The following is a 22,533-nucleotide window of genomic DNA, read 5'->3' as shown; positions in this document are numbered from 1 at the left end:
CCTTGCCTAGTTGCTGATAGCGGCTCAGGTGTGAGCCCCTCTACCCAGGGAGGTAAATGATGACCCTGCTCATCAGCATATGCACAGGCCTCCTCCAGCTCCAACTCCTCACATCCATTTCTCCTAACTGGTTCGGCTATCCATCACTAACTCTTCTCCTGAGAGCACTTCACAGATGCTCCTCTATTACAGATGCGTGATTATCCTCACCATACAGTTGAGAAACTAGGCTTAGAGAGTTGATGTGACTTCTCCAAGGCTATAAAACCCTGAGTGGCGGTCTGGGATTCGAACCAGTGTCTGGGCTATTCAGCGACTTCCAGCGCGGTCCATCCACGGCGCTGTTTCCCCTCCGCAGGTCCTAGACTCCCGCGTCGTCTTAGCAACGTCCTCCACTGGAAAACGTCCTTGGAAAACGCTGACAGAGTCTTTTGGGCCTCGGCCGCACCCGTCACCAGCGCAGCAGGCGGAAGTAGCGGGCAGTTGGCCGGAAGTGGGGCTGTGAGGTCCGGGTGTTGCTGGAGGAGTCGTGGTGGCGCGGCGTTCCCGCGGGATCCGGGGTCTGGTGTTGCGGCGCTCGCGTTCGCCAGGCTCAGGTGAGTGGCGGCGCCCGGGGAGGAGGTCGCGGCGGCCGCTCCCGCTCCCTGCCCGCCTGGCGCTTCGCCCGCCTCTCCCGTCCTGGGCGGCGCAGGGCCGGGCACGCGCCGAGGCCGGGCTCCGCGCTTCCGGGCCCGGCTGCGGACTCCTCTCGCAGGCCCGCTTTAGGCAGCATCTCGGCGACCCCGCCACTCCAGAGTTCTGTGACCTTGGGCAAACGGTTCGTCTGAACCTTGACGTTTCCTCTGGGAGCCGGAGATCATAACTGCCTGCCTCGCAGGACTGTTGGGGGAATGCAGTGAGGTGTTTTGCCGCACTTCTTATCACACTTTCACGTGCGTGCTGATCACTCGGGGATCTGGAGATTGTGGCAGTAGGTCTGCGGTAGGGTCCGAGGTTATGCATTCCTGACCAGCTTCCAGGTGAGGGTGAGCCTGATGCCGCTGGTCCGCAGGCCACAATTTGAGCCGCAAAATGCTACAGTATTTTGCTTAGTACTGGGTCAACCTGAGTCTTCAGTAAATATCAATACGATGTATACCTAGTCCCCATTTTTAACAGAACGGTTTCTAGTTGCACAGCCCTAAGGGTATTATCGATGTCTTCCTCCCTTTCCTCTCCAGAGATAAGAAAAATAATTGCCCTTTCTCTTTCCGTACAAATCATGACACAGCTCTTCTGTCCTGACCCAGGGAGCTTTGGGCCCTCTTTGTACCAGTTAACTCATCCACTTCCTCAGACCATGCTTCATTGCTCACTCACTGTAAACCCTCGAATAGCGCTTCATGCTGTGGAGCTGGTGGCCAAGTGCTTTAGCACCAGTGTGTCTGGTGTTCCCTGCTCTAGTCATTTGTTGCAGCTGGCATGTTAATTCCTGTTTTCTGCACCTTGCTCACAGTTTGTGAGTAGTAAGAACAGCTGCTTTACCACAACCAGATTCTCCAACTCACTGCTCTGAATGGCCTCAGGCAAGCTCTGGGATGAGTTCACTGCTGCCTAGTAGACCAAAATAAAATCTGAAGACTCAGTGTTGCATAATACAGCAGAGACAGTGAGGCCTTTGGCAGTTGTGCAGGCCTAGTTTATTTGACAGTTTGATTTTCTTCCCCATTCATTCCCCGTTACTTTTCTGATTCCCAACAGGGTCTTACCATTCGTCATGCAGATACGTCAACTTTGATATCAGAGAATTCTGAAGTTTCCCCTTCAACTGCCTGAAAAACTGTACTGCTCAGCCTTGCAAAGCTAGAATAGATAAAACCAAGTATTTGGTTGATTTGACCAGTTGACATGACTTTGGATGCAGATATTTCTCTCTACTTGCAAGGCTTTGGTCATTCCTTTAGTAGCTCCACTCTCAACGGGCTGAGAGGACATGGGTGCCTGCTCTCTGTTGTTAAACCCAGAGATTTTCTAAAGACAGAGTGTTGTGAATCCTTTAAGAGCAGTGGCTCTAACAGAATCATCTGTGGGGTCTTGTCAGACTGTATCTACCCAGGCCCTTCTTGCCGTTCTGATAGAGGAATAGCAGAGGCTTAGAGAAGGGGAGGAGAGGGCTATATAAACTGGAAAAAAAAAAAAAGTTTCACAGATAATTGTGATGTGCTGTTTTCTCCAATAAGAACGGAAACTAGAGGGTGCCTGGGTGGCTGGGTGGCTCAGTCGGTTAAGCGTCTGACTCTTGCTTTCCGCTCAGGTCCTGATCTCAGGGTTGTGAGATCGAGCCTGGGTGGGGCTCTGTGCTGGGTGTGGAGCCTGCCTAAGATTCTCTCCCTCCCTTAAAAAAAAAAAAGTGCAAACTGGAACAGAGTGGAGGGGATGGTCTGTTAGACTTGGTTTTGGTTTGGCTTAACTCGGGGTGATACTTACCTTGACCTAAACACCTTAGCACTAGTGTTTGACCTTCATGGTAGTAGTAGATCCCTCTCTTGTAGGCTCTGCTCCTGTGTGGAAACCGAAGCACGGAAGAGTCTAGCCCAGTTAGCATTTGCATTAACAGCTAAGGGTCCTTAGGTCAGTCTCTAAGCCCTCACCAGGGGCATAAAAGTTTTGTAGACTCTCAACACCTAGAGAAATTTAGTTTTTTGTTTTAATTCTCAGGGTTACTCAACAAATTATTTGCTAAGACAAGATTAGAATTTGAAGTATCCATTTATTTGTGGCAACTTTATCAGGACATAAGGGGGTTAAACCTTTGTAGCAAAAGGACAGTAATCAGAATTAAGAGAGGAGATCCAGTAACTGGTGAATTGGATATGCTGAGAGTGTCATATACTTAATCTACAGTTAGCATGGCTGTCTTCCTCCGTCTGGCTCCCTTCCTCTAACTTCTGGACTGTAGTTTAAACGAAGCTATTCGACTTTGCTCAGACCTGTACCGGGAAGGTGGAAAGGTAAGAGGCCTCCCTCCTGTGAAATCACATCATTCAGGGCGGTTGGGCAGTGCCAGGGGCCTCTGGCTCCATTCTGGTTTGTTAGGTCCCCTAAAGAGGAGATGGGGAGGAGAATATACATATAGTTTAGTTTATACACTTAAACTAGGAAAGGAGCCTTGTGGTGATGTCACATGTCTTTGAACCTCTAGAGAAGGTGTCAGGAGTTACTGATTGGGCATCTCGTAGTAGTCCCTTTCCGTCTTTCTTATGGATTCCCTGGGAGTCCTTAAGTAAGGAGGAACTAACAAACTCAGCTGTGTTTTCTCTGTCTGGGCAAACACAGCTGACAGCCTCTCCTTTGCAGTGCCTCTCCTCACTGTTCTGCTTTATGGGTTCTGTATCTTCCCTTTGTTTCTTTCCTTTCCTTCTCCACAGTACTCAAGACCAGACTTCTGAAGTGATTTTATTTCAGACCTATATATGTAGATATGGTGTCTCAACAGTTATGCTAAAAGTTGCATGGTGGAAAAGTAAGTAGCTCCTATTTGCCATTTGCAGTTGGCTTTGCATGCTTCTACGATTCTTTATTCTGTCATCATTTCTGTTACTGGGCATCCATAAGGAAGTTCTATAGACAGTAGGAATCGGACTAGAAAAACTTTTCAACATTTTCCTTGAAACTTAAGGTTACTTTCTTTGAACACTGTCTTCTTGAAGACTACCTTAATTTCCCGTTAGTACATGCATTTGGCAAATTTAATTTTTGTCAAAGTTGGACATGGTTTACACAGTCCAGTAGTTTGATGGAACTTATAACACTAAATATTAATTCCCTTTCTTTTTCCCTCCTTTTTTGTTCTGTGGAGGCACTTTCCACTCTTGTTTCTTTTGGCATTTATCAGTATATTTCTTTTTCTTTCCTTTTTTTTAAATTTTTTTTTTTTTTTAAGATTTTATTTATTTATTTGACAGAGAGAGAGACAGTGAGAGAGGGAACACAAGCAGGGGGAGTGGGAGGGGGAGAAGCAGGCTTCCTGCTGAGCAGGGAGCCCGATGTGGGGCTCGATCCCAGGACCCGGGGATCATGACCTGAGCCGAAGGCAGACATTTAATGACTGAGCCACCCAGGCGCCCCTAGTATACGCTTTTTAAATCTGCATTATTTCTAAATAATGTATTTGTGTTGCTGTTTCTTGATTTCTAGGAAGTATCTATATCTATAAAATCTTTGACTTTATTACGGGCTTTGAGGCTCTGGGCCTCACTACCCAGCCTCCCCTATTCCTCTTCCCCTCCCTGCATCCTCCATATATAGTTTGCTCAAAATTTTTGGTTAAGCTGATATTCAAGGTTTATATCAGTAAGATTATGTAAATATTCATAGCTGAGCAAGGAACCATTTTCTGTCTTACACAACTTTTTTGTTTTCCTGGAGTTAATAATTTTTGTCACTGTTGTTACTGGCTTGGTTTTCTGTCTACAATTGCTTGTCCGTCCCCACATTATTCCTTAGAAGTATAAACCTCTCTCCTTGGTAATATTTACCTCCTCTGGCATGAACTGGTTGCTCTTTATGTCTGCTCACAGTTCCAGTATTGGGATCTTCATCATTTTCCTGGGGTTTCCTTTTGCTTCTCTCCTGAGTTGAGCCCTGAATTCGGGATCCCTTATCTCTCCTGCCAACTTCCAGGTCTTCAGTTATGGTACTTTTCCTTACCTCGATGACGGGGTATCTTGTATACCCATTCCTTCCTGTAGATTTCGGTCTTTGGGATCTTCTCTTTGTTCTTTTTGTAAGCGGTATAAACTAACCATAGTGATAGGTCGGATCCTAGACTACAGGCATAGCTCATTTTGCACTTTATTGCACTTTACAGAGAGAGTGTTTTTTTACAGATTGAAGGTTTATGACAACCCTGTGTCAAACAAGTCTGTTGGTACCATTTTTCCAACAGCATTTCCTCACTTCCTGTCTCTGTGTCACATTTTGGTAATTCTTGTAATATTTCAGATGTTTATTATTATTGTATTTGTTGTGGTGATTTGTGATCAGTGGTTATGACTTGCTGAAAGCTCAGATGATGGTTAGCATTTTTTAGCAGTAAAGCATTTTATAATTAAGATATGTTTGTTGTTTTTTAGACATAATGCTGTTGTGCATTTGACAGACTACAGTATGGTATAAGCATAACTTCTATGTGCACTGGGAAACCAGAAAATTCCTTTGACTCACTTTATCATGACACTCACTTTATTGCAGTGGTCTGGAACCGAACAACGCTACATCCGAGGTTTGCCCGTATTAGAGGTGAGGGGCTTTTGAGTTCACCCATTCTAACCCTCCAGTTCCCTGGCGTCTGGAAACCCTGTAGATTGTTCAGGGTCCTCCCCACTTCTTTGTCTGGAATCTGACTCTTCTTGTCTAGAATACACCTGCACTGTGGATTTTGGAATCAAGACAGTCTTTGATGTCAAACCTCACTCCATCCCTTAGCTGTGTAACCTTCAGCAGGTTTCTTAACCTTGTGAAGTGTCCTTCTCCTCATCCACAATATAGAGATAGTAAGACCTACCTTACAGAGAGGTTGTAAGGATTGGAACTAATGCAGATTTAAAAAGCGTATACTAGGGGCGCCTGAGTGGCTCAGTTGATTAAGCATCTGCCTTCGGCTCAGGTCCTGATCCCAGGGTCCTGGGATCAAGCCCGCATAGGGCTTCCTGCTCAGCAGGGAGTCTGCTTCTCCCTCCCCCCTACCACTCGTGCACTGTCTCTCTCTGTCTCAAATAAAAAAATACAATCTTTTAAAAAATTAAAAAACAAAACAAGAAAAATAAATAAATGAAAAGCACATACTAGGCTTGGCACAGAGGAGGCCCTAAGATGATTGTGGCTGTTGTTTTTTCCATCTTGGGACTTAACCTGTATTTTTGCAAATCAAAAAGAACCACGTTAATTCAAAATACAGAATCGATACCACTCAAACATTGATGTTTGAGGAAATGTTTTTTTTCCATTTTCCAAATGGTTTTTTTGTTCATTTGAGGACCATGCACAGTAATTTCATTAAGTACTCTTAGGTAGGGGCGCCTGGGTGGCTCACTTGGTTAAGCGTCTGCCTTCAGCTCAGGTCATGAGTTGAGTCCTGAGATCGAACTCCACGGCAGGCTCCCTGCTCAGCGGGAGCCTGCTTCTCCCTCTCCTCCCTGTTCATGCTCTCTTCTCATTATCTCTGTCGCTGTGTCTCTCTTTCTCAAATAAATAAAATCTTAAAAAAAAAAAGTACTCTTAGGTAGTATTTATTGAAGTAATTTATTTAATGGGCTTTTAAAATTATTTATAAAGGCATTTGTTAAACTCGTATACTTTTCTGTATTAACGGTTTCAATGCCAATAAAAAGGGGGAAAAAGTTAATTTATCAAAGATATAACAGAAAGTCTCCCCACCAAAAAGCTATATAATTACTTTCCTTTGTTCTGTTTGTCCTGTGTATTTGTATGTGCTTTTTCTCACGTTGATGCCTGCCACACACTTATTCTATAAACCAGCCTCTACTTCCAGGTGGACATTTGAATTGTTTTCAGTTTTTTGCTTTATTTATTTTTTTTTAAGATTTTTTATTTTTAAGTAATCTACACCCAATATGGGGCTCGAACTTAAAACCCCCGAGATCAAGAGTCGCATACTCTACCAGCTGAGCCAGCCAGGCACCAGTTTTTTCTTTAGAGCACGGTTATTTTGTAAAAAAATGTTTTGTCTTTTGTTGTTGTTGTTATTTCAAACTAGTTCCCAAGATGAGATGAAAGTCTACAGATTTGAACGGTTTATGGTTTTAATTGCAAATTCTGTTGAGCCAAATGTAGATTCCAGGTTCTAAAGCAGGTCTTCTTAAAAGCCCTATTCTGTCGAGCACCCTGGCGGCTCAGTCAGTTAAGCGTTGGACTCTTGGTTTCAGCTCAAGTCATGGTCTCAGGGTTGTGAGGTGGGGCTCCGTGCTCAGTGCAGAGTCTGCTTGAGATTCTCTGCCTCTCCCTCTGCCCCCCCTTCTCTTTCTCTCCCTCTCCCCCTCCAAAAAAAATAAATAAAAAATCTTAAAAAAAAAAAACAAACCCTATTCTGTCAACTGGAGAGTTCTATTACTTGCTCTCTTTTGTTCCTAGCATGCCTGTGGTGCAATATTGGTTGAGATTCCTAGTGACTATTTTGAGGCATAAATTTTCAATTATCTCTAACTATTAAAGGAAAAGTTATTTCAGTACTATTTTCCTAATGTTTTCTAATTTTTAAAAAATTGGCCATCTGCATTCATAGGCATAAACTAATCGTCTATAGCCAACTTTTTCTGTAAAGGGCCATATAGTAAATATTTTATGCTTTGCAGGCCATGTATTTTTCTGCCACAGTTACTCAGTTTTACTCTTGTAGTGAGAAAGCAGGTGTAAACAATATGTAATGTGTGGCCTGGCTATGTTCAGATAAAACTTTACCTAAGAAACAGGTGGAGGGATAGATTTGGACCCGTGGACCGTCGTTTGCTGACACCTGGTCTGTAGTATCTGGACCCATAGATTGAAACTTAGTGGACAGAATGGTCCACAGGCCACAGTAAAGAACTAAGTGTATAAAGATTTAATGTGATAGAATTCTCCTCAGGTTCACAAAGAAATTAAAGCATGCACTCCTGCCGTCCAGAGAAGCCTGTATAGCTGGACTGCCCGAACAAAGCCGCTGGCCGGCCCTGTGGCCGCCTGGTTCTCCTGCTGTGGGCTCTGGAGGGAAGGGGCTGACCAGGGAGCTGGGCAGGGAGTTCAGAAAGTCAGTCTGGCACCCTCAGAACCTGCAAGGGATCATGCACAGCAACAACCCTATCTGGTCCACATCTTGGCAGCTCAGGGCTCACTGGGTTTTGCTTGTCAGGCTTTGGCATTTCTCTAGTGGAAGGAAAGCTAAAAGCCTTTAGAGAAAGCAGGAGGATAGCAGAGTCAGTGTCGTAGCCTCTCAGGGCTTCGACTGTGGGGGGGACAGTGGGACCTGCGCTGCTCAGAGGCAGGGTCGTCAGCATCTGACTCACTGGCCACATTGCTAACCAGCCGCCCCCAGAGGAGAGCTGTGCTCCTCCCTCGCACGTCAGCAGGGCAGACGTGTGACCTGGTGTTCCCTGAACCCCGAGCCCAACTTCGAGATGCTTTTTGCTTCCCACCCGTGAATCGACAGTGAGCAGAGTGCATCAGCCTTCTGCCTTCTCCCACCAAAATGAGTTTTTGAGTATACGTTCCAGTTGCGTGACTGCTCTGTGATAGCGAGTCAGTATCTGATAAGCCACCTGGAGAGGAGACGAACATCTTCTAAAAGGTGTAGGAGCAGCATTAGAACAGAATCCCGTCATCAAGAGCTTCATACCTTAGGAACAAGGAGGGTTGTCGTGGGCGTAATTAAACTTTACACCAGATCCCACTTTTTACTTTTGGAGTTAGCACAACAGTTTTACCAACGTTCTTATTCTCCAAGTGGGCCCTTTATGCCTTGATACCAAGGATAAGGAGTTTATCCTTGATGTGTGCTGTCTTGTGGTTTGGGCATTCACTAGCATGGAACTTACTTGAGTGGACAGCAGTGTAGCTTAATCCCTTTCTTAAAATGTGTGCGTTTTGGTATTGTGATAGGTGGAAGCCACTTATTCTTCATCTACCCTTTTTTCAGTATCTGGCACCAATTCTGGCCCAGTCATTTGTGACCCATGGCTCTTGCGATCTGCCGAAGATTTCCAGGCAGTTTCTGTGGAACGCCTCCCCGTCCAGCTCTAATCAAGCGCCATGCAAACAAGAAATTGCCTAGACAAACCCATGAGGACTGTGTTCTGACTGCCAGAACGATCGGTACTGACCCCAGAACGGCAGCCACCCTCAAGTTGTTAAAACCTTTAGGATACCGAACGTTTTGCCATCCTTTTGCCTACAGTGCGACCCAGAGTGTGACATACTGGACTGTGGGAAGCTGCGCCCGGCATGGGGGACAGGACCCTGCAGAACACAGCAGCCTCTGCCGGCCTGCCAAAAAAGTTGAGAACATTCATAGTGCTTCCTCTTCTCAGAGGCTCCTGACAACCAGCAGCGCCCTCCCAGGTTCAGAATCCAGCAGGGCTTCTGCCTCTCAGGCCAGCACGTTGAAGCCGGGCTCACCCGGGGCCGCGGGAGTTGTTGAAGACGATATAGAAATGTTTGATTCCTTTGAAGACCCCCGAGGTTTTCTCCAGCTAAGACCAGAGTACCAGCTGCACAGCTATAACAGATCGGAGACTTGTCAGCCCCTTTCTGTTTCAGAAGGTGAATTAATTTTGCACAAAGTCACAGTTTATCAAGATAATCTCCAGCCTCAAGTCATTGCTGATTATTTCTGTAAGCTGAGCTCTTTGCCTGCAGAGCAGCGTCCTCTTGTGCTGTCCAGTACCAGCTTTGCTTTGCTCTGCCAGCTGAGTGTGAAAAACATACAGCTCTTTGAAGTCCCAGATCTGATCAATATTTTGAAAGCCTTTGTCGGTTTAGGAATCCCTTACTCCCATTCAGTGCTCGATGTGTGTGAAATCAGATTTTGCAGTAAGGTGTGGGAGATGAGTCTGGATCAGCTTCTCTTGGTGGCTGACCTCTGGCGGTACTTGGGCCGCAGAGTACCTCGGTTTTTAAAAATCTTTTTTAGTTATCTTAATTTACACTGGAAAGATCTATCCTTATCCCAGCTGATTCACTTAATTTATATTATAGGTGAAAGTCGCCAGGTACCCCAAGACCTCATGCAAAAACTGGAATCGTTGATTCTCAAGTATATAGATTTGATCAATTTAGAGGAGATTGGTACAATCTGTTTGGGGTTCTTTAAATCAAGTAGTAGTCTCTCTGAATATGTCATGCGGAAACTTGGAGACTTGGCTTGTGCCGACATGCAGCATCTGAGTAATTATGCCTTAGTGAATATTCTCAAAATGTTCCGTTTCACTCACGTGGATCACATAAATTTCATGAAGCAATTTGGCCAGATTGCTCCTCAACGAATTCCTTTTCTAGGAGTTCAGGGTGTCATGCACCTGACTCTTGCTTGCTCAGCCTTACGCATCCTGGATGAAGGGCTAATGAATGCTGTGGCTGCTTCTTTGCCTCCTAGGGTGGCATACTGTCGAAGTAAGGATGTAGCCAAGATTCTGTGGTCATTTGGAACTCTGAATTACAAGCCACCCAATACAGAAGAGTTTTATTCTAGTCTGATAAATGAGATTCACAGAAAGATGCCTGAGTTCAAGCGATACCCAGAACACCTGCTCACCTGCTTGCTGGGCCTGGCATTTTCTGAGTACTTTCCATTAGAGCTCATCAACTTTGCTTTGAGTCCAGAGTTCATCAGGTTAGCTCAGGAGAGAAGTAAGTTCGAACTCACTAAGGAGTTGTATACTCTTGATGGTACGGTTGGCATTGAGTGTCTAGATTACAGAGGCAATCGTCTTAGTGCTCACCTTCAGCAAGAGGGGTCAGAAATGCTGTGGAATTTAGCAAGGAGGGATATGTGCTCAAAGCCTGAATTCCTAGAAGCTCTCTTTTTACTTGAGAACATGTTGGGTGGGCCCCAGTACATCAAACACCATATGATTCTGCCTCATACCCGATCTTCTGACTTAGAGGTCCAGCTTGATGTTAACTTGAAGCCATTACCATTTAACAAAGAAGCCGTATCAATTGAAGATGAAGCCAGATTGAGGCTGAAGCACGTGGGAGTCAGCCTTACAGATGATTTGATGAATCAGCTACTAAAAGGGAAATCAAGAGCACACTTCCAGGGAGAAATTGAGTCAGAGACTGAGCAGCAGGCAAGGGAATTAGAGAAGGTGGCCATACATTTGGGGAGCTCCCCTGACAGTGTGGCAGACAGATTGGGGGCCATGAAGATGGCGGGCCCTCATCCCCCAGCCTGCGTGCAGGCCCCACAAGTGAGGCTGGCTATTCAGTTGACAAACAAGAACCAATACTGCTATGGTTCCAGGGATCTGCTTGGACTGCACAACATGAAGAGGCGACAGTTGAAGCAGCTCGGATACCGTGTGGTCGAGTTATTCCACTGGGAATGGCTCCCACTCCTGAAACGAACTCGCTTAGAAAAGCTGATGTTCCTCCATGAGAAGGTGTTCACCTCTGCTCTCTGAAGGGCTTTCAGGGACATTGTTACTCATAAATGCTGCAGAGGTGCGCTGTGCAAGGTGTTGGGAAACCGTTATAAAAGCCAGAATATAGGTTTGGTAATAAAATCCTGTTGAGGAGACTTAGCTGTGCTCTTTGTCTACGGCAGAGTGAAGTTAGTGTTACTGTGAATTAATTGTAACCTGGCCCAGTTGGACAAGTTGTTGCTAGTTTGTGCAGGTGACTAATAAACCTCTTAATGTGCCCTATTTTCAAGTAATTCTTATCATATTTTTCTTACTCTCTTGACTGGCCTTCCCTCACGATTTTGAATTTTTAAGATAAAAATGTAGGGGCGCCTGGGTGGCTCAGTCGGTTAAGCCTCTGCCTTCGGCTCAGGTTATGATCCCAGGGTCCTGGGATCGAGCCCCACATCGGGCTCCCTGCTCTGCGGGAAGCCTGCTTCTCCCTTTCCCACTCCCCCTGCGTATGTTCCAGCTCTCGCTATCTCTCTGTCTGTCAAATAAATAAATAAAATCTTTAAAAAAAAAAAAGTGTAGTCAGACATTTTCAAAGCCAATTTTTTGAAAATGGTTTTCATATACTTTGTTTTAAAGTAAGAATCTTTTGGAGCACCTTACTGGCTCAGTCGGTGGAGCATGTGACTCTTGATCTCAGGGTCATGAGTTCAAGCCCCATGGGAGTTCAAGCCCCATGGGAGTTCAAGCCCCACGTTTGATGTGGAGCGTACTTAAATAAAGTAAAATAATCTTTTACAGTTTCATTTACATTTCAGGATTTTTCCCCCATGCATGTTTTCTTCTCCCTTTAAAATTAAAATCTCATTCGCATTGACGTTTGGTTGGTTGTCCTTAGTTGCTGGTTCTTCCTGTTTACAAGAGCCATTTCAGATTTAGTGAGCTTAATGTCATCCTCTAGCCCCCCTCTTCTGCGTTTCTACTTCTCTTGCATAAACTCTCCCCCCACCCTTCCCCTCGAATGTTTTCTCCCTAATATTGGACTTAGAAGAGTAGAATTAAATGAGTGCCTCTTGAGCCAGTGATTCCCAAATCTGATGACCAGGTAGAATGTTTTTCATGATAAGTAGCTCAGACAAGAAGGAAATGCATTACCTCCCATGATAGGAAGTCTAGTGGGCTTCAGGTTTGGTTGTATTAGAGCCATAAGCTAAAGAGATTGTACATACAGATTCTGTGTATATAGATCCAGTATGTATGTAAGCAACTTAATACAAGTAACCTTGTAAACATTTGGGGTCTGAGAATTTTAAAAAGGATCCCTGCCACCATTATTCAGGTTTCCTCCCAAAGGCCATTTCCCTGCCCATGCTAAAACAATATCCCCATTGGCTTTTGATCGTGCTCTGTCATCTTCAGCTTCATTTTCCTCACTGCACTCAGCAGTATCAGAAATTACTCCGTTTACTTACTGTTTCCCCTGTTGGAAGATAGCCCTTTGAGTTAACTGTGTCTAGTTAACTAGTTTACCTATAGTGCCTAGAATGGGTCATGGCATAGAGATGATAATGTTTAGTGAATATGGTCTGGGAATTTAGAGTGGTTGGGCATTGCTGAAGAGTTGGGGTGGAAAGAAGGCAGAGGGTGTGGGTAGAGAGAGAGTGGATCTGAGTCACAACTTACATCGTTGCTGAAGAGCCTAAGTCTACAGGGGCTGGGGTGCCTCTAAAGGAGTTTCAGTAGGAATAATTGGGCAGATTCATGTTTTAGAACTGTTAGGTAAAAAGGATAGAACTAGATTGGGGGTAGGGATGCATGAGATATATTAGGGATAATATTTCACAGATGTGTGCAAGAGCTCAGGTGAGAGCTAATGAGGGCCAGAACTATGGGAATGGAAAGTCTCAGTTTCAGAGATGTTTGGAAGCAGAAAAAAGCAAGACTGGCTAATTGGTCGATTAGGGAATGAGGATTTTATTTTATTCTTTTTAAGATTTTATTTATTAGAGCACAAGCGGGGGGAGCTGCAGAGGGAGAGGGAGAAGCAGGCTCCCCACTGAGCAGGGAGCCCGACATGGGGCTTGAGCCCAGGACCCTGGGACCATGGCCCAAGCCGAAGGCAGACGCTTAACCAACTGAGCCACCCAGGTGCCCTGGGAATGAGGATTTTAGTGCCTACTACACTGATAGGGAGTCAGAAACTAAAACTGGAACCAAAGCAGGAAAGGTGTTTGGGTGAGGGTTAATCTGACCTGGTCATGCTAAGATGAGCTTCCAGGCAGAAATATCCAGGCTGGAGTCTCAAATGGGTATGAGGACAGGTGGCAATCAGAACCACAAGTGAATGAAATTGCCTGGGATAGGTGGGAAGGATGTTATTACAGTTGTGGAGCAGGGGAGAGAAGATAACCAAGAGTAGAATACCAGCATTTATAGGGAGGGCGAAGGAAAGGGGACCCAGGAGGAAAGACAAAAAAAGGAGATAATCAGACTTAGGGAAAATGGTAACAAGTTTGTCAAGGGGCCCCATACCACCCTCACTAGAAGGATTCACAGAACTCGTAAAAGCTTGTTATACTCACAGTTATGGTTTATTACAATGAAAGGATACAGATTAAAATCAGCAAAGGAAAGAGGCACATAGTGTAGAGTCTAGGAGAGACCAGGCACAAGCTTTAGTTGTCCTCTTCCAGTGCAGTCACATGGACAGCTCTTTTTTTTTTGTTTTTTAGTTTTTTTTCAAAATTTTATTTATTTATTTGAGAGAGAGAGATCACGAGCAGGGTAGAGGAGTAGAGGGAGAAGCAGGCTTCCCGCGGAGCAGGGAGCCCAATGCGGGGCTCTATCCCAGGACCCTGGGATCATGACCTGAGCCGAAGGCAGACGCTTAACCAACTGAGCCAGCCAGGCACCCCTGGGCAGCTCTTACTTTCATCCCAGCAATGATGTTTGCCAACATTTACTGATATTGCCCATCAGGATAGTTCACTGGAGCCTGTGCAGAGTTTTTATTGGGGGTCAGTCAAGTAGGCATGGAGTGCCCACATGGCTGACCTTAGTTAGCTATCCAGTCCCTGCCCCCTTCAGAGGTCCAACTGACGTGGCCCAAGGCTCCTACCATAAATCACATTGGTAGTGTAGGCTGTCTGGTGTGGCCAAGGTCTCAGGTATATATGCAGACAGTCTTTTTTTTTTTTTTTTTTTAAGATTTTATTTATTTATTTGACAGAGACGACGAGAGAGGGAATACAAGCAGGGGGAGTGGGAGAGGGAGAAGCAGGCTTCCCGCTGAGCAGGAAGCCCGATACGGGGCTCGATCCCAGGACCCTGGGATCATGACCTGAGCTGAAGGCAGACGCTTTATGACTGAGCCACCCAGGCGCCCTATGCAGACAGTCTTAATAGGAAGGATGTTCCAAAGGCTTAGAGATTAGCTCCAAGGAGCTGGCAAAGGGCCAGATTTTTTTTGGAATGTGCAGGATTTGAACACCCCAAACCTGCTGAGTTAACCTTTCACTGCACAGAAGCCAATGGGAAAGGAGAGTATTGCAAAAAGGAGAGGATTTGGGTGCCTGGGTGGCTCAGTCAGTTAAGCGGCTGCCTTTGGCTCAGGTCATGATCCTGGGGTCCTGGGATCAAGCCCCTGGTCGGGTTTCCTGCTCAGCAGGGAGTTTCCTTCTCCCTCTCCCTCTGCCCCTCCCCCTGCTTGTGCTCTCTCTTTCTCTCAAATAAATCTTAAAAAAAAAAAAAGAATTTGCACCATGTCGGTTGCTAGGGAGAGAGCAGTTATGGCAAGAACCAAAAATCTCGGGGCGCCTGGGTGGCTCAGTCTCCCTCTCCCGCTCCCCTTGCTTGTGTTCCCTCTCTGGCTGTCGCTGGCTCTCTCTGTCAAATAAATAAAATCTTTAAAAAACAGAAACAAAAGTCTCCAGTAAAGTTGGCAACTTGGACATCACTGATGACATTAACAATAGCAGTTTGATTGGATTGTCAGGGCAGAAACCAGACTGCACACCTGTTGAATGTTGAGAGTTAAGGAACAGGTTGCAAATGTTGAGGCAGTTCCTTGAGAACCTTTGAAGAGAAGGGGAACCTTGAGCAGGATGCAGAGCGGGGTAGGATTGCCAGATAAAATACAGAATGCCTAGTTAATTTTGAATTTCAGATACGTAATGGATAATGTTTTGTGGTAAAATTGGCCATTTTTTTAAGGGTGCAAATCAGTGACAGTACATTGATGCTGTTGTGCAACCAATCCACCACTATCTAGTTCAAGAACATTTTTTCACCCCAAAAGAAAACTCCATATACCCATTAAGCAGTGACTCCACGTTTCCCCCTCCCCCAGACCCTGGCAACTACTAATCTGCTTTCTGTCTCTGTGGATTTGCCTATTCTAGATATTTCCAAAAAGTAGAATTCTGTAGTATGTAACCTTTTGTATATGGCTTTTTCTTTTTTTTTTTTTAAGATTTTATTCATTTATTTGAGAGAAAGAGAATGAGACAGAGCACATGAGAAGCGGGAGGGTCAGAGGGAGAAGCAGACTCCCTGCCAAGCAGGGAGCCCGATGCGGGACTCGATCCAGGGACTCGATCCAGGGACTCCAGGATCATGACCTGAGCCGAAGGCAGTTGCTTAACCAACTGAGCCACCCAGGCGCCCCTGTATATGGCTTCTTACACTTAGTATAACGTTACTAAGATTCCCCCATGTTATGGCATGTGCCAGCTCTTCATTACGTATAGCTAAATAATAGTCCACTGTGTGGACATCCCCTATCTTGTTTATCCATTCATCAGTTGATTGACCCGGAGTTTTTCCACTTTTTGGCTATTGTGAATAGTGCTGCTGTGAACACTCACGTGCATATTTTTGTTTGAACGCCTGTTTTCAGTACTTTGGGGATATACCTACGAGTGAAGTTGCTGGGTTATATATTCTATATTTAACTTATTGAGGAACTGCCAGACTTTTTTTTTTTTTTAAAGATTTATTTATTTTAGAGTGAGTGAGAGAGTGAGAGAGCACAAGCAGGGGAGATGCAGAGGGAGGAGAATCAGGCTCCCCGCTGAGCAGGGAGCCCAATGCGGGACTCGATCCCAGGACTCTGGGATCATGACCCAATTCCAAACCAGATGCTTAACTGACTGAGCCACCCAGGTGCCCCCTGCCAAACTTTTCCACAGTGGCTGTACCATTTTACATTTCCAACAGCGGTGTATTAGGATTCCACTTTCTCCACATCTTGGCTAACACTTGTTATTTTCTGTGTTGTTGTTTTTTTTCTTTTTTAATAGCTGTCTTAGTGAATGTGAAGTGGTATCTCATTGTGGTTTTGATTTGTATTTTCCTAGTGACTAATGGTGCTTAGCATCTTTCTTTCTTCTCTCTTTTTTTTTTTTTTTTTTTTAAGTAGGCTCCATGCCCAGTGTGGTGCTTGAACTCATGACCCTGAGATCAAGAGTCACATGCTCTACCGACTGAGCCAGCCAGGCACCCCTGGCATCTTTCAATCTTAACAATACTGAGTCTGTAATCCATGAACAGGAGATGTCTTTTTATTTATTTATATCTTTTTAAGTTTCTTTCAGCAGCATTTTATAGTTTTCAGTGTATAAGTCTTGCACCTCCCCAGTTATATTTATTCCTAAGTATTTTTATTCTTTTTAATGCTACTGTAAATGGAATTTTTATCTTAACATCTTTATGAATTGTTCATTGCTAATGTTTAGAAATGAATTACTTATCCTGCATTTTTTGCCTAGTTTTTTTTTTTTTTAAGATTTTATCCATTTATTTGACAGAGAGAGACACAGTGAGAGAGGGAACAGAAGCAGGGGGAGTGGGAGAGGGAGAGTCAGGCTCCCCGACGAGCAGGAAGCTTGATGTGGGGCTGGATCCCAGGAGCCCGGGATCATGACCCGAGCCAAAGGCAGATGCTTAACTGACTGAGCCACCCAGGCGCCCCTGCCTAGTTCTTTTATTAGCTGTAACAGTTTTTTTGTGTGTGTTGATTCTTTAGGATTTTCTATATATAGGATCATATAATCTATGGATAAAGGTGGTTTTCCTTCTTTCTTTCTACTTTGGAGACCTTTTTATTTCTTTTTCTTGCCTACTTGCTCTGGCTAGAGTTTCTTGTATGAAATTGAATAGAAGTGGTAGAAGCAGGCATCCTTCTCTTGTTCCTGATCTTATGGGGGATTCTTTCAGTCTTTCACCATTGAATATATTAGCTATGGGTTTCTCACGAATACCCTTTATCATGTTAATGAAGTTCCTTTCTGTTCTTAGTTTGCTGAATGTGCGTAAGTAATTTTTTAGCATATGTCACAAATAGTACACAGGACATTCTTGTGCTAAAAGAAAAAATCCATTATTTATCTGATTTTCAGATACAAGTAGGCAGTTTTTATTTTTATTTGCTAAATTGGCAACAGTAAGAAAAACTCAACACCAAGGCAAGGTTTTTTGAGTGGGCTGTTGAGGGCAGAAGAGACATGTTGAGGAAAGGGTCAGTAGTCAGAGATAAGTTGAGCATTCAAGAGCGGCAAGAACTGATGGAATAAGGTCCAACGGTCAGGTTTATACATGAAGAACATGGCTGCTTCACCTGGGTTCCCATAGAATTTTGCTGACCCTGCTGTTAAGGTAATGAGTAAATGGTATTAGAACCCTTTGTTCATCTTCTTGTTTTGAGTCTGTGGGTCTCTTAATTTTAAGAGTGCCTTGATTTGAGCCTATGAGTTTCTTTCTTTTTTATTTTTTTATTAAAATTTTATTTATTTATTTGCCAGAGAGAGAGCACAAGCAGGGGGAGTGGCAGGCAGAGGGAGAAGCGGGCTCCCTGCAAAGCAGGTGGAGCCCGATACGGGACTCGATCCCAGGACCCTGGGATCATGACCTGAGCTGAAGGCAGTCACTTAACCAACTGAGCCACCCAGGCGCCCCAAGCCTATGAGTTTCTTAAGAGTAAAAGTTGTGTCTACCTGTGCCTAGCAGAGTGCCTTGCATGTATTAAGCCATTGAAGGGTGACTGGGCTCCAAGCATATAGGATTGCAAGCCTTTTCTGGGTGCATACCTGTGTTCTGGTCTTCTGTGCGCCTCTCACTGGTGGATGACTGTGTGGGATGTGCTGGGACAGCTGTCTTTCATTTTAACCAGCTCTAAGAAAAATGAACACAAGTCACATTTTTTTCATGGATGGACAAGTAACTCAATTTAGAAATTATAAGAAGTATTGTACTTCTTTAAAAGCTGAAGTGCCCAATTTATAAAATTGCTCAGTGCATTGGTATTCCACCCACTCTGAGGTTAAATGCTTTTCTCTTATGTGACAGGTAATCTTTTCTTCTTTTTTTTCCTCTGTAACCTGTTTGAGCCTAGTCTTTAAAGTATGTGTATCTGCCAGAATTACTTTCCATTACGTTTTTGTGAGACTCAAAAATCAGGTTGTATAACTCAGCTATGGCAACTTCTTTTTAGGCCAAAGGAAGATGGATGCTCAGGTGTTCAGAAAGTGTCATGGTCACCTTATTCTCTTCTAAATCATCCCTCCACACTTCCCTACCCCCATGTTCTGAGTCCTTAACCACAAAAAGGTTTACTTAGCTTCAAGCTCCAAAGAAGTACAGATAGAAACCTTCCAGATAGGATGACCCACTTGTCCCTGTTTGCCTGGGACTTTTCTGGTATTAGCACAGAAGGTTCCACGTTCTGGAAAAACCCTCAGTCCTAGATAGACCACATGGTCGATCAGCCTACCCTGGACCCCTTCTCAGCCCCTCCCTTGCACTTGCCCTTCATCAGCCTGCATACGGGAGGGGGGGGCAGAGGAGAAAGGTCTGTCTCCATCTGGCCATCCAGTCCTGGAGGAACTGTCAACTGCAAGAAGTACTCTGAGCATTGTATCTACACCCTCAGTCCTCTCTGGTATCATCCTGTGACCCCAGGAACCCAGTCCAGTTGTTTAACTACTTACATATACTTTATTTATTTATTTATTTTTTAAAAGATTTTATCTATTTATTTGACAGAGCGAGAGAGCACAAGCAGGGGGAGCAGTAGAAGGAGAGGGAGAAGCAGGCCCCCTGCCGAGCAAGGAGCCCGATGCGGGGCTCGATCCCAGGATCCTGGGATCATGACCCGAGCCGAAGGCAGACGCTTGACCATCTGAGTCACCCAGGCCCCCCCTTACATGTACTTTAAACACACAAAAGGGAAAATGTAGTCCACCACTCTACTGTTCCATATTTTAAATTTCTGCATGGCCACCATTACCTCCCAAAGTATTCATGTGTACATATTCCTAGATAATAGATTTTTTTAAAAGATATATTTATTTATTTAAGAGAGAGCATGGGCAAGTGGGGAGGGGGGCAGAGGGAGAGAAAATCCTCAAGCAGACTCCCAGCTGAGCATAGAGCCTGACATGGGGCTTGATTCCAGGACCCTGAGATAATGACTTGAGCCAAAATCAAATCAGATGCCCAGACTGACTGAGCCACCCAGGCGCCCCTTTAGATACAGATTTTTAACAGATGTGTGATCATAATCTTCTGTTTTTGTGGTCTTTTTAAAATTTTATATATAGTTTTGCAGTTTTTGTATATAGTCATATTTATCATTTAAGTGTTTGGTACACCAAGAATAAACATGTCACTCAAGTGTTTCTTTTTTTTTTTTTAAGATTTTATTTATTTATTTGACAGAGAAAGATATAGCGAGAAAGGGAACACAAGCAGGGGAGTGGGTGAGGGGGAAGCAGGCTTCCCGCTGAGCAGGGAGCCCGATGCGGGGCTCAGTCCTGGGACCCCGGGATCATGACCCAAGCCAAAGGCAGATGCTTAGTGACTGAGCCACCCACGTGCCCCAACTCAAGTGTTTCTTACAGTGTGGGTAGTGGGATTCACTGGACTCTTCAGTTGACCCCGGGCACCTCGTTCTTGCCTTAGATCTGGGTAAAGAACTTGAAGACTTAACGTGGTAATAGGGTATTTGGATTTGGGGGCTCCTGACTGGCTTAGTGGGTAGAGCACCCGACTTTCGATCTTGGGGTTGTGAGTTCGAACCCCACATTGGGTATAATTACTTAAAAATAAAATCTTTAAAATAAAAGGCTTTGGGGTGCCTGGGTGGCTCAGTCGGTTAAGCGGCTACCTTTGGCTCAGGTCATGATCCTGGAGTCCCGGGATCGAGTCCCACATTGGGCTCCCTGTTAAGCGCAGAGTCTTGCTTCTCCTGCTGACCCTCCCCCCCTCATGTGCTTTCTCTCTCTCTCTCATTCTCTCTCTCAAAAAAAAATAAAAAACAAAATCTAAAAAAATAAAAGGCTTCTTAGAGGACAGTACCGGAGATCCTTGTGATGGAACTGTTCTCTGTCTTGACTGTGGTAGTGATTACACAAATCTATACATATGATAACATTGCATAGAATTGAATCCACAGGCACATGTGCATGAGTACGTGTAAACTGGGGAAATTGGATAAGATCATGGATTGTATTGTCAACTTCCTGCTGGTGACAGGATGTGTAGTAGCTATGCAAGGGTTAACTTTGGGGGAAACTGGTTAAAGGGTACATGGGATCTCTGTATTGTTTCTTACTACTGCATGTGAATCTGCAGTGATCTTAAAATAAAAAGTTTAATTAAAATCTTTAAAAGTAAAAGATTTTTTCAGGGCGCTGGCTGGCTCAGTCGGTAGAGAATGCGAGTTTGATCTCAGGGTCATGAGTTTGAGCCCCACATTGGGGGTAATTTACTTTAAAAAAAAGAAAAATTTCCTTGAAGGTAGTTTTGAAATCCTTGTGAGACAGTAATATGTTATACATAGTTCATTTTCCTCCTTCCTCCTCTTTAAGGATACCCCTCCCTCAAAAAGAAAAAAATCAGGAGGCGCCTGGGTGGCTCAGTCATTAAGCGTCTGCCTTCGGCTCAGGTCATGATCCCAGGGTCCTGGGATTGAGCCCCGCATTGGGCTCCCTGCTCTGCGGGAAGCCTGCTTCTCCCTCTCCCACTCCCCCTGCTTGTGTTCCCTCTCTCGCTGTCTCTCTCTCTCTGTCAAATAAATAAAATCTTAAAAAAAAAAAAGAAAAAAAAATTAAAGGAAGAAAATGCCCAGGGAGAAATTGAGATTGCTAGTATATTTCTTAGTAGTGTGTACTTTGATGCCTTCAGGAAGCCATTTGCAAAGATAGCCCCTCATGTAGTACAAAAAAGATAGCGGGAACCCCTTGAAGGGTGAATTGCCTCTCAGTGCTTCAGAATTGCTTTGTCATCTGGGAGGTTAATGGCAGGCTTTTTATTAGTGTCATTTCTTTCCCTGGTTAGAAGCCTTCTATGACTTCCTTCTGACCAGTAGCTTTCAAACTTTCTTTTATCACAGTCCTCAGTAAGAAATGTCTTTTACATCAAAACCCAGACTAATGGTGCTGGCTCAGTTGGTAGAGCATGTGACTCTTGATTTTGGGGCTGTGAGTTTGAACCCCACGTGAGGCGTAGAGATTAAACAACCCAGAATAATAGATAGATAGAAATATAGTTTCAATTATATATTTCACAGGTTTCACAAAACACTTCCCGTCCTCATGTATGGTATACTCTGACTCTATTCTACTAAATTAAAAAAAAAAAGAAAACTCTGGTTATGTCTCAGTAATGTGAGTTCTTGATTCTTGATCTGCAATTTGGGAGAAAAACACTACCTCAGACCATAGGTAAAGTAGTCTCAAGCCCCTTGGCGTTAACATTCAAGGCCCTCCCCATCTGCATCTGCATTTCCATCCCTGTCTCCTCCTCCCGTTCTAAGAAGCTAAGTGGTATATTCAGCATTTTCTAAACCGGCCTCACTGTCCCATCTCTATGCATTGGCTGTTACTGGTCCCCGTCCCTTGTGTCTTTCCCCTGTTCCTGTTCTTGCTGCCTGACTCCCATAGTCAAGTACATATTGTCCATTGTACCATTAGTATGTAGTATCTGTCCCATTTCAGAGTTGTCCATGAGGTCAGGCATACGTCTTCATTGTCTCCATTTCAAACATTACTCCTGTGAATTCTTCCCTGAATTCTCTGGGTATACTTTTGGCCAGTATTTTTCCATTTTTTTTCCATCAAGAGCCACAATAAGAAATTTTATATTGGACCTAGGATATAATTTGTTATATGTATTTGGATAAAACTGAAGCAAAAGTTTCATACAGTAGGGGCACCTGGCTGGTTCAATCGGTGGAGCATGCAACTTGATCTCTGGGTCGTGAGTTCAAGCCCCACGTTGGGTGTAGAGATTTCTTAAAATCCTAAAAAAAAAAAAAGTTTCATGAAATAATGTCCATATTGTGTGCATTTTGATATTTTATCTTCTCTTTCAGTTAATATTTCTTTTTTCAACCCATAACTTGATTTCAAAACCACCGATTGAAAAA

At 44.3% G+C, this 22,533-nt stretch overlaps 2 protein-coding genes across 7 annotated transcripts in view; both read left to right on the top strand.

The window, feature by feature from the left end:
• Positions 1-506: 506 nt before the first annotated feature.
• Positions 507-11,492, top strand: FASTKD5 (FAST kinase domains 5). 3 transcript variants are annotated; one of them, XM_032419587.1, is made up of 2 exons: positions 507-596; positions 8,672-11,492. In XM_032419587.1, the coding sequence occupies exon 2, from the start codon at positions 8,709-8,711 to the stop codon at positions 11,154-11,156; it is 2,448 nt and encodes an 815-aa protein (XP_032275478.1). In that variant the 5' UTR covers positions 507-596; positions 8,672-8,708; the 3' UTR covers positions 11,157-11,492. The 3 variants fall into 3 exon arrangements, with proteins under 3 accessions (XP_032275478.1, XP_032275476.1, XP_032275475.1); XM_032419585.1 differs by lacking the exon at positions 507-596 and adding an exon at positions 2,925-2,990; XM_032419584.1 differs by lacking the exon at positions 507-596 and adding an exon at positions 3,421-3,502.
• Positions 513-22,533, top strand: part of UBOX5 (U-box domain containing 5) — a 37,950-nt gene continuing 15,929 nt past the window's right edge. For 3 of the 4 annotated variants that reach the window (XM_032419591.1, XM_032419588.1, XM_032419590.1), the window contains exon 1: positions 513-596. The gene's annotated coding sequence lies outside the window, so the exon portion shown is untranslated. Of the gene's footprint in view, positions 597-3,424; positions 3,503-22,533 lie in introns of those variants that run through there. The other variant, XM_032419589.1, reaches the window with a different exon arrangement.

Source organism: Phoca vitulina, unplaced genomic scaffold (genome assembly GCF_004348235.1).
Source record: "Phoca vitulina isolate PV1807 unplaced genomic scaffold, GSC_HSeal_1.0 scaffold22, whole genome shotgun sequence".
NCBI classification, from domain to species: Eukaryota; Metazoa; Chordata; class Mammalia; order Carnivora; family Phocidae; genus Phoca; species Phoca vitulina.
Note: the sequence above shows the minus strand (reverse complement) of the source record. Positions and strands in the feature narration are given on the sequence as shown.

What these genes read in the sequence shown, in the direction of transcription:
- FASTKD5 (XM_032419587.1), top strand. Translation starts at nt 8,709, where the DNA reads ATGGCTCTTGCGATCTGCCGAAGATTTCCAGGCAGTTTCTGTGGAACG.